Raw genomic sequence first — 12,174 nt, 5'->3', positions numbered from 1 at the left:
ATCAAATGTACACAAACTAGATTTTGTTCCATTGAAAAGGCACTGCACCAATTTCAGTGTTAAAATACTAGCACAATCTTTCTCTGCACTGCTTGGCTTGAGTTGATGTGTTGGTGGTCCTTGGCAAGGGGGCTTGGAGTAGCTCAGGGTCTTGTCTCCATCTCGGACTGTATTATGATCTGGCCCTTCCTGGTATATTCCCTCCATGTATAGCTCACCACATTCTGTCCCCAGAAACCACTGCTCCACTGTGTGGGGACACTAAAAAACAACAAAAAAAAGATGACATGTTGGCTTTTTCAGCTTCATGATTCATAACAAAAAAAAAATAAATAAATAACGACTTAAATGTATGATAAAATAGAACGTTCATACCTTGAGGTAATTATCCTTTAAAGCCTGATAGATTGCTGTACATGTTTCAGGAATAAATCCCTGAATGGTCGATACACCCACTCTAAACTGGTATGAAAGGCTCTTGAAGCTTTCCCCTGTAAATAATGCACAGCACAGTTATCAACAATGCATTATTTCAACACATTTTCAAATGTAAATGCAACACTTTGCAGGCATTTCCTACGTACATCGAAACATTATAGCCTGACTATAAACAGGCTGATTACAAACACACACACACACACACACACACACACACACACACACACACACACACACACACACACACACACACACACACACACATACATACATACATATGCAGCATCAACAAAAGAAAAAAAAAGTTTAGCTTGCTTACCTGTTGCCAAGAACCGAAGGGTAATCATGAGACGTTCACCGACGGAGATGCAGTCGCGAAAGTTTGTATTTTCCCTTTGAATGATCGGTTTGATAAGTTCCGTCAGAAAATGGAACTGGACAGAAAAAAGCCGAGCGAATTTTTTTAAAATCTGAAGTTTCCGCTACCTGGCTTCACAAAACAGAATCTTTCTGTGGTGAACGGGAAACGCTGATTTGTTTGCACAGGCAACTCTACTTCCGTGTTCTCTTCTTGGAATGAAAATACAGACTTCTGCCATCTGCGGGTACGCAACGGTATATCTCCTCACGCATGTGCAGAAAGCACCTTCTAGTTTGTAGTCGGGTTTCGTCAGTTCAGTGTGTTCGAGCTCAGTTTAATCGCCCAGACGCCCGCAGACGCAGCCGACTAGAGGCGACAAGACGGTCGGCTTTATTCGGCGCTAGTTGGTTGGCGTCGGGTTGGTGTGTCCCGGCCTTTACACACAAAGGTAAAACATTGTTGTGTGGAGCCCTTTGAAGCTGCAAACTGTAAATTAGACCTTTAATCCATTGCCTCCTATTGAAGTTCAATATATGAAGAAAAATCCTGGAATGTTTTCTTTAAACACCTTAATTTCTTTTTGACTGAAGATAGAAAGATATGAACATCTTGGATGACATACAGGTGAGTAAATTAACAGAATTTTTTATTCTGCAAGTGAACAAAAGCTTTAAGATAGTAATATGTACTAATATTGCACTTTTATGCACCTTCCAGAACAAAAATTTACAGATAATTTACTTACCCCCTCGTCATCCAAGATGTTCATGTCTTTCTTTCTTCAGTCGATAAGAAATTGTGTTTTTTGAGGAAAACATTTTAGGAATTATCTCCATATAGTGGACTTCTATGCAGCTTCAATAGCAGCTAAACAATCCCAGCTAAGGAAGGAGGGACTTATCTAGCCAAACGATTGGCCATTTTCTAAACAAATTGACAATTTATATACTTTTTAACCTCAAATGCCTGTCTTGTCTAGCTCTGCATGTACTCCGTGTATTCTGGTTATGTCGAAAACCTTGCTACAGAAATACCGACCCAGTGTTTACAAAGTGAAAGTGCAAAGAAGATCAAACACCCTTTAAAAAAAGGGAAAAAAAAGCGATGTAAGACTAATTTGAAGTTGGAGAAGAAAATGAGATGGGAGTTTTTCGACATACTGTCTTGAACCGGAGTTCATGCTGAGCTAGACGAGCATTTTGATGTTAAAAAGTATATGTATATAAATATTTTTTTTTTCAGAGAATTTTTCGTTATTTTTCGCAGATTTTTCGTTAGGTAAGACCCTTCTTTCTCGTCTGGGATCATTTAGGGCCCTTTGAAGCTGCATTGAAACTGCATTTTGGAAGTTCAAATTCGTGGGCACCATTGAAGCCCACTATGGAGAGAAATAATTAAATGTTTTCCTCAAAAAACATAATTTCTTATTGACTGAAAAAAGAAAGACATGAACATCTTGGATGACAAGAGGGTGAGTAAATTAAATGTTCATTTTTGTTCTGGAAGTGAACTTCTCCTTTAAGGGGAAAGAACATAGGGTACTGATCCAGTGACAAGCAGTTGTTTTTCTGAGAGTGTACAAAAGCAAATTGTCAAAGAGTCAACAATATTTGTTGTATGTAATTCCAAGTTTATTAGACAACTAGATTAGAAAGCAGGCTAGATGTTTATTCGTGTCTTTAAGTGAATTTCAAGCAGTTATTGTTAGTCATTGTTTTTTGTCATTGCTGTTTCTTTGTTCGTTTTGCTTGTTTGGCTTTGCTGACTGAAGCTCCACTGCCATCATTTAGAGGAAAGCCAATAAGGACGATTAGCTTAACGAGGACAACTTATTCCAACTGTGAAACAACAAAAGAGTAAAACTTGGAATTGAACTGAATTAGAATGTGTGTTGTTTTAGATCTATTAACAAAATGGCCACAGCTATTGAAACTTATTGACAGTTCTCCAACACATCTCATTTCAGATTGAATTTCAGATGTTAGCATTTCAGATTTGCAATTTAGTACATAATTAATGCGAAGTAAACACTATCAATAAACACATTAGTTTTTCAATGTAAATTGAGTATTTCGATGTAAATAATACAGTGCAAACATTTGGAAAATGGACAAATACACCAGTATGTCTTTGAAATGAATTGTAGACTGTAATTTGTAGATTGAAATTTAAGAAGCAATCTTACAATCTCACACCAGCCAGCAAGAGGAAAATGAACGATTTGGTTTAAAGGGCAGTTGAAAAAACACAATCAGTCTAGATGCATGATTGAACTGACTTTTGCCCTTTGAGTCAACAGCAAGGTGTTAAAGGAGCCGGTTGAAAAAAAGGATCTTATATTTAGTACATTAGCACAAAAATCCATCACCAGTTTGTGTTGTTCTAATGGATGGATGGATCAATGCGGTGCTTTCTGTCCATGTGAAATGGTAGAATAGAAATCCATTTCTAATTTTCTCTTGAATGAATAATGCTGGTGTTTTTCTGTGTATTAGTTCTTGTAGCCTGGCTTTTAGACTGTGCAGTGTTTTGTCTTTTTTTGGCTCTGTCAAAGTATAGCCTTTAGTTTGTATTACATATAACTTTATATTTTTAAAGTTGTTTGTTGATTTAACCTAGCTTTTGCAGAGACAACTATAAGTAAATATTTGTAGACTGGTCTTAGCTGGTCTAGTTTGATGGTTTAAAGAGGATTTGGGCATTTTGGAGACTAAATACTGAATAAAATCCATTAACATCTTTGATTAGGATTAGCAAGGGTGTCTACCTAGAGCGTATAGTAGTTCACTTTCAGAACAAAAATTTACAGATAATGTACTCACCCTCTTGTCATCCAAGATGTTCATGTCTTTCTTTCTTCAGTTGTAAGGAAATTGTGTTTTTTGAGGAAAACATTTCAGTATTTCTCTCCATATAACAGACTTCTATGGTGGCCCAGAGTTTGAACTTCCAAAATGCAGCTTCAAATGCTCTAAATGATCACAGCTGAGGAAAACATGGTCTTATCTAGCAAAACGATCGGTTATTTAAAAAAAATAAAAAATAAAAAAAATAAAAAATACATAACCTCAAATGCTTGTCTTGTCTATCTCTGTGTGTACTCTGTGTAGAGATTAAAATATATAAATTGTAAATGTTTTTAGAAAATAACTGATCATTTCGCTAGATAAGACCCCTCTTCCTCGGCTGGAATTATTTAGAGCAGGGGTTTTCAAACCTGTCCTGGAGCCTCCCCTGCCCTGCACATTTTGCTTGTCTCTCTCATCTAATACACCTGATTCAAATCATCAGATCATTAGTAGAGACTGCAAGACCTGAATTGGGTGTGCCTGATAAGGGAGACATACAAAATGTGCAGGGCAGGGGAGGCTCCAGGACAGGTTTGAAAACCCCTGATTTAGAGCCCTTTGAAGCTGCATTTAAACTGCATTTTGGAAGTTGGGGGGCACCATAGAAGTCCTATGGAGAAGAAATCCTGAAATGTTTTCCCCCAAAAACAAAATTTCTTTACGACTAAACATCCACATGAACATCTTGGATGACAAGGGGGTGAGTGTATTATCTGTAAATTTTTGTTCTGAAAGTGAACTACTCCTTTAAGGCAAGACACTGCAGGTAAAAAAAGGAACCAATAGTTATCACCTTACACAGTTGTCACTAGTTTTAACTTAAAAACTTAAGTTTAGCAGCTGCCTTAAAATGTTAAGTTAAATCAACTAAGTCATTTCAACTCACAAGTTAAATCAACTACTTTTATTGTAATGAGTTAAAATGACTTGTTAATTTAACTTAAAATTTTAAGGCAGCTGCTGAACTTAAGTTTTTAAGTTGAATCTGGTGAAAACGTTTTAGAGTGTACTTACCCAGTTCAATTGCAAAAAAAAATTGTATTACGAATTTTCTAAAATTTTAGGTCTAAATATGCAAATGAGGCATTATTTAATAAAATATGCACTAATTTGCATATCTAGTACAAAAATCTAAACACTGGATGAAGTCAGTTTCAAAATTCTTGTTTAATGTTTTTGACATATTAGAGTCAAATATTTTTACAGAGTGAATTTTGGGTATCTCATTTCGTCACTCTATAATTCAGAATAAACTTAGAATTTTGGGGGGAATAAAATGTATAAAATCAAATGATATATGAACAAATCCCTCTGTAAAAACCTTCAGGATATAGACTGGAATAAAAATGCAAACTTTGGTGTGTGTGAAGTAGAGATTTATGCCTTTAAAAATATGGATTGTAATTGAAATCTATAAAAAAAAAATAGATAAAGTGCTATAAAATAAACACTTAACAGTGTCTTTTGGATGTTTTCTTTTCACTAGTCTGAAAAAAACACTATGAAAACCAAAAAGGCCTGCAGTGTCTCCCCTTAAACTGTAAGATTGAATATTCACTATAGTTTATAGTGTTGATAATATTTAGAAGCCATTGTATGTGTTAGCCAATCTACTTTAGTGTTATCTCAAACAGTGTTTCCTTTCACATACTCCGTTCTCGTTAATACATTCTCATAATTATGTTTTTTGCAGACTCGCTTGGGGGAATCAAAAAGAGATTCATTTTTTGGCTTACTTTATCTCAATGGGCTGCTGTAAATGAGCCACAGTCGGCTAATTACAATAACACACACTGGCCATGAGCGTTCTCGTTCAATGAGACACACTGCGGAAGCAAAGCCATTACCTCATCATTTGTGTACAGAGCACATTGTATGGGAAGCTCTTTTCACAGATGATGAGAATGAAGCCCACAGAAAGACTACAGATACATCTCGACCTATTTTTTTTTTACTAGAGAAGCAGCTGGCTGATACCCCGTGTTGTTATCAAGTTCTCCCTTCTCAGTTAACACATTTAGCAACAGACCGGTCGCAGTGAAACATAGACTATAATCGAATTTTCGCCACAAAAACAAGGCCAGTGAAATTTGTTTCTGCGATAAAGCTGCAGAAAAGTGGCATGAACTTTTAACAGAGACAATCCTCTGTTAAACCTGAGGTTAAGTGTCTTGCCCATGGGCACACTGATGATGGCTGTTATCTTGATTCTTTGAGTTCTGAAACCTTCCGACTATCACTCCTGAGCTTTGAGTCATTCACATTTTGCTTTCATAATACAATGTATTTCTGAGTTACACAGAATATTTGATGAGAAATTGATTGGATCTTGCAATGCGAATGTCCTGGTGTAAGACAGGAGCCAACCAGAAAGGTCATTTCACAGGGGAAGCATTTTGATTTTTTTTTCTCTGGAATAAGACGACCAATGATCATGCATAAGACCAGGAAGGTGCTTTAGGGATAGTTCACCCAAAAATAAAATTACCCCATGATTTACTTACCCTCAAGCCATCCTAGGTGTATATGACTTTCTTCTTTCAGATGAATACAATTGGAGTTGCATAAAAAATGTCCTGGCTCTTCCAAGCTTTATAATGGCAGTAAATGGCTGTTGAAATGTGGATGTCTAATAAAGTGCATCCATCCAGTATATAAAGTTCTCCACATGGCTCTGGGGTGTTAAAAAGGCCTTCTGAAGTAAATCGATGCATTTGTGTAAGAAAAATATCCATATTTAAGACTTTATAAACCGTAATATCTAGCTTCCACTAACTGTCGTATGATTTATTTATATCTATTTTTAAATATGGATATTTTTCTTACAAGAATGCATCAATTCACTTCAGAAGGCCTTTATTAACCCCCCGAAGCTGTGTGGAGTACTTTTCATGATGGATGGAATGCACTTTATTGGACTTCAAAGTCTCAACATCCATTCACTTCCATTATAAAGCTTGGAAGAGCAATTTTCATTTTTGGGTCAACTATAACTCTAAAGAAAATACAGTTAATTTTGATTTCACCAATACCAGTACTTTCTCTAACAAAGAGAGAGAAAAAAACTTTTAAAAGGAAAGCGTTTCCAATTTACTTTTTTTTAAAAATGATTTTCTTGCTTTCATTTTTCAAAGGTGCAAAATACATGAATAATTGTGCTTAATTATTTAAAGGGGATTTTTTTTACATTATTCAAGTGCCATTTACATTTCAGAGGTAGAAAATCATACTTTTTAATCCTTGTAATTTTGTTTAAACCTTCAAAGTATGAAGCACATAATTCACAACTTTTTATTTTACTCATTTTCTATTGAAACTGAAGACTGGTACTTAATTAGATTTCTAAGGTGGAAAAATAATACATTTAATCTTGTAATTTCGTTTAGACCTTCGAACCTTCAAAGTACATAGGACGCATTTCACTGCTCATCATAACACATATCCGTCTTCTTGTTTTAAAAAAAGAACCTATATTTTTGTCTATTCTTTTGAGCACTGTTTCCTTGAACTTGAAACTAAAAAACAGTAAGTGTAAAATTTAATTAGCCACAACTGGTCATTTATCCTCCTTTTTTAGATTTATCAGTCACCTCAGTGTGGAGTTTGATATAAATCAGTTCATGCTATAACCCTAAAGCAAATCTGGTTTGAGATGATCATTGATCAGCCTAAGAATAACTAAAACATCAACAAAACTGTGATTAAAAGAAATGTTCCGCCGAGTTTGAGCATCAAAGTTACTTTAATGAGAAATCTTCTACCGATTTCATTAGTGTTTTCAAGAGCCAAGTAGTACTCTCTAGGCTACTATTAAATATTAAGCACAATTAAATGGAGAAACTTTTTCGTATTTGGTTGAATACTTTGTGTACAACTTTGACATAGTACCCAGACTTTACCAGAAATATCTTTGTACATTTTTTACCCAGTATTTGTTGTCATTGCCAAGCATTGTAAACTTTTCAACCTCTTCACGTTAACAGCGCCAACTGCCTGCTAGTATCGAGAAACTCCTCCACAGAGGAAACTTATGTTATCCAGACATAGTGACACTAATAGAGTCTAGGCAGTGTGCTAATTAGATGTTACATTTAACAATGAAGCATTCAGAAATAGAAGGATATATTCAGGTTTCACTGCATAAAATTAGTACTTACTCAAACAGTAGAACCATGCAAATATTTGCAGCCATTTTATGAAACGTGACCCTAGCAACTAGCCTCTTGACACCATTAAACACACTTTGAGTTACTCAGAACAACCCTGCAATTAAAATGCTGGGCTCATTCATTAGTATGTACGACGGCGGACGCTCTCACCCAGCATACTGAAACGCTCTGACCGGCTGGGGCGCGAGGCCGCTTCTACTGAGAACCTTTGTGCTCCAAATCCAGTTGGTTTGCATTGGAAATCACAGTGCGCTTCTTTCAGCAGGCTGAATGAGCTGAATGTTTGCCAGGCTGCAGAGGAGACAGGTGGGGCGCGTGGGGAAGGATGATAAGAGATGCTATTGTTCACGTCTGAAGTGAACGGTTCAGAGAGTGATAGCAGACCCCAAGCTCCTGCAGGTACAGCAGGACTTCCTGTAGATACAGCACCGGAGCAGATTTACCGCCGCTTCAGACTTACACGCTCTAGATTATGTGATTAAACATGCCTGCAGCAGAGTAAACATGGTGGAGATAAGAGATAGTCCTGATATCACAGTTTGTTTTACGCGTTTATTGTAACATGCTCAGAATAGTATAATACGTACTCTGCATGCTCCGTGCCTGAGCCTGCTACGCAAATAAAAATCCTACTCCGGTATTAGCATATTTATCAATAGCTTAGTACCGGTGCATTCCTGTACAGAGCCCTCTGATGTGCAGTCTTCTCTATCCTGCTCTCTGCTTAGGTTATGAAAATCATATATTCGTGTGGGTTTTTGATTCCAGAACACAAACCAAAATGAGATTCATACAACTGGCCCACTTGAAGTAATGTAATTTTTTCCCCTAAATAAAAAATACACAGACTTTCGCGTGTACACGAGAAACTGTTGCATGCTCACGAAAAAGCTTACATCTGCTCATGATAAACTATGATGTGCTCATAACTTTCACATGCTCACGTGAAACTATGGCATGCTCACAATAAACTTTCACATGCTAATTAGAAACTATGGTATGCTCACAAGAAATTTTCACATTCACAAGAAATAATGGCATGCTCGCAAGAATCTATGGCGTGCTCAAGAGGAACTTTCACATGCTCACGAGAAACGTCCACATGCTCATAAGAAACTATGGTGTGCTCGTGCAAACTTCCACGTGCACAGGAGAATTTTCCATGTGCTCACGAGAAAAAAATGGCGCATTCACAAGAAACAATGGTGGCTTACGAGAAACTATGACGTGTTCACAAGAAACTATGGCATGCTCACGAGAATCTGACATGTTCACAAGAACCTATGGCGTTTTCACAAGAAGTGATGGCATGCTCATGAGCAACTTTCCCATGTTCATGAGAAACAATGGCGTGCTCACAAGAAACTTCCACATGTTCACGAGAAATTATGGCATGCTTACAAGAAAGTTTCACATGCTCACAAGTAACTTTCACATGCTCACAAGAAACTATGGCGTGCTCGAAAAACTTTCAGGTGCTTGTAAGAAACTATGGCGTTGTCACGAGAAACTTTCACGTGCACAGGAGAATCTTCCATGTGTGCATGAGAGAAAATGGAGCGCTCACAAGAAAGAATGGCATGCTTACGAGAACTATGACGTGTTCACAAGAAACTATGGACTATGGCGTGCTTACGTGAAACAATGGCATGTTCAAAAGAAACTATGGCATGTTTACAAGAAATTATGGCATGCCCATGAGAAACTTTCCCATGTTCACAAGAAACAATGGCGTGCTCATGAGAAACTTTCATGTGTTCACAAGAAATTATAGAATGCTCAAGAAAGTTTCACATGCTCAAAAGTAACTTTCACATGCTCACGAGAAACTATGGTGTGCTCACGAAAGCTTCTCGTGCTCGTGAGAAACTTTCCCATGTTCACAAGAAACTTTTACGTGTAAAGAAATAAAGAAATTAGGGCATGTTTCATTCTGTTTGTCCACCAGCCATATATCTTTGTAGGATGTCTGCTTTAAATATGCAAATAAATATTCAAATATACATTTTCGATCAAAAGTTTGGAGTCAGTTTTTTTTTTAAAGAAATTAATACTTTTACTTTTATATAGAAATATAGAATCTTGGTTTCTATAGAAATAGTAAGCAGCACAATTGTTTTCAACACTGATAAGAAATGTTTATAAACTTTTTAATAGATGAATAAAAAAATGAATTGTGTATAGTGTAATTTTGAGGAAAAAAAGACAAGTTACAGTAGCTAAAACATTTTTTTTTCTCCTTATGCATATATGTAGAAGATTACCCTCTCAGGGCTACTGCTGAGCTAAAAAAAAATGTAAATTAAAATGTAAAAGCAGAAACTGCTACCACTCTTGAGGTTGTTAAAAAGGTGTAAGGCTGTTTAATAAATGAATGATGAATGAAACATGTCATGTTTTATTCTAACACTCTTATGTTTCTTCACCCAACAGAATGATTCCCCCTACGAGTAAAAACTTCCTGGTGAATAACCTGGCTGCCGGGACACAATACGACCTCTGCGTGCTGGCCATTTACGACGACGGCATAACCTCCCTGACGGCTACGCGGGTTGTGGGCTGCGTGCAGTTCACCACCGAATCCGAATACCTGCGCTGCCACTTCATGCAGTCCCAGTTCTTGGGCGGCACTATGATCATAATCATAGGGGGCATAATCGTCGCCTCCGTCCTCGTCTTCATCATCATCCTCATGATCCGCTACAAGGTGTGCAACAGCGGTGACTCCGCCAAGGGGACCTCGGTCACCGATGTACACTCGCAAACCAACGGCTCGCAAGGATGTACCGTCACGCCGTCCGCATCCAAACAAGGTGCTTTGAGCTTGGAGGAGGGCGAGGGGTGCAAAAAAAGCTCCGCCGCACCTCTTCCTCCGCCTCCTGATTCCCAAACCCACACCTCAGAGACCTCCATCCCAGACTGCTCCACCTCCACTTCCCTGGTAAGCCAAAGCTGGACAACTCCCGGCTCTTCAGGGTCACTAAAGCCAAAGCGCAAACCAGCGCCAAAGCCCGTCCCGGTGGCCGCCGCCGCCGCAGAGCCCAAAGCAGAGGCGCTACCCAACGCAGAGACGCAAAACACCAACCGCAACAACTCCACCGCTCTTCAGCAGCCCGTCCCACCCCCTCCATCCCGCTTCAAAGACACTCCAATTTTAAGGAGGGCTCGTCCGTCTTCGTCCAAGTATATGACACTGCCCGTGGAAGGAGCGCGGGCGAAACGCAGGTACTCTTTGAACGAGAACCTGTCGAAACATCACTGCTACATTGGCTCGCAGAAGCTGGGCAACGTGTTTTGCAAGCGGAGTATGTCCGTGAACGGAATGCTTGTCCAAATGGCGAACTCCAATCTAGACAGTGAGAAAACTGCTTTTTCCAGTTCAGAGTGGATTCTAGAAAGCACTGTGTGAATGTATGACTGCTGGAGACTTGATGGAGTGCCTGCATCTCATTGTGTACATGTGTTTGTGTGTGTGTGTGTGTGTGTGGGTGGGTGGGCGTGTATAGGCGCTCATAGTACATAGATGTGTGTGATCGTATGAATGTGCACGTTTTGCACCATTTCTTTCGTTTCCATCTGCAAATCATATTTTCTGCTGTCTTTTTATTAATGTTTTCTGGGAACCCATGGATTAATGTGGATATTTGCCTTGAGGGAGGTGCGAGAGATGCGCTTTGAGCAAGATCCATCACCTGAGAGAGACACGCCTCCATCTTCACTCCACACGCCGAGCGTCACGGTAAGAGGAAAGCATCGGTGCCTTCCTGTGTCCTCTTACCAGGGGCTCCTACTGGATACGAGCTTTGTGACGGTTACACGGATGGAAGGAAACATAAGAGATTTCACAAAAAAGCCTTTCTATTCGAGGAAATGACATTTCCTGCATATTATAGAGAAACTCTTATTAAAAAAAAAACAACAACAACAACTATATAAGGACTTGATACTGGGACCTGTTATTAAATTGATATTTTTTAAAAAATCAAGCTTTTTCTTTTCAGTGACAACATTGATTTTGCCTTTGTTTTAAGGCACAAAAAAAAACATGTACAGAAAGACAACATCTGCTGTGTTCTTATGTTGTGTAAAATAATAAAAAAACAAAACTATTTTGCTTGCGTCATTATGAAAACGAAAGAAATGTTTATGATAATGAAAGTAGCCTTGGAAGGTGCCCTGTGTTTGTGAATTTATGGGATAGCATTGTAGGACCTGTATGTTTTACAATTCACAGATATATTCAGTGTTAATTAATAGCATAAAAAAAAACTTAAGTAAACATCAAAATCATCTTTTAAAAAGGTCAAATAAGTCATGATTACAAATTGTGTGAAAAAAATGGTCTTTGCATAAACCA

The 12,174-nt window shown here is 38.1% G+C and overlaps 1 protein-coding gene across 1 annotated transcript in view; it reads left to right on the top strand.

Annotated features, from left to right (window-relative positions):
* Positions 1–11,926, top strand: part of lrfn5a (leucine rich repeat and fibronectin type III domain containing 5a) — a 75,037-nt gene extending 63,111 nt beyond the window's left edge. The window contains exon 3 of the mRNA XM_073826891.1: positions 10,251–11,926. Coding sequence (XP_073682992.1) covers positions 10,251–11,226 — 976 coding nt within the window. The 3' untranslated portion in view covers positions 11,227–11,926. The remainder of the gene's footprint in view (positions 1–10,250) is intronic.
* Positions 11,927–12,174: the final 248 nt, after the last annotated feature.

This window comes from Garra rufa, chromosome 21, assembly GCF_049309525.1.
Source record: "Garra rufa chromosome 21, GarRuf1.0, whole genome shotgun sequence".
Lineage (NCBI taxonomy): Eukaryota > Metazoa > Chordata > Actinopteri > Cypriniformes > Cyprinidae > Garra > Garra rufa.
The sequence above is the reverse complement of the archived record's forward strand: the minus strand, read 5'-3'. Positions and strand labels throughout refer to the sequence as shown.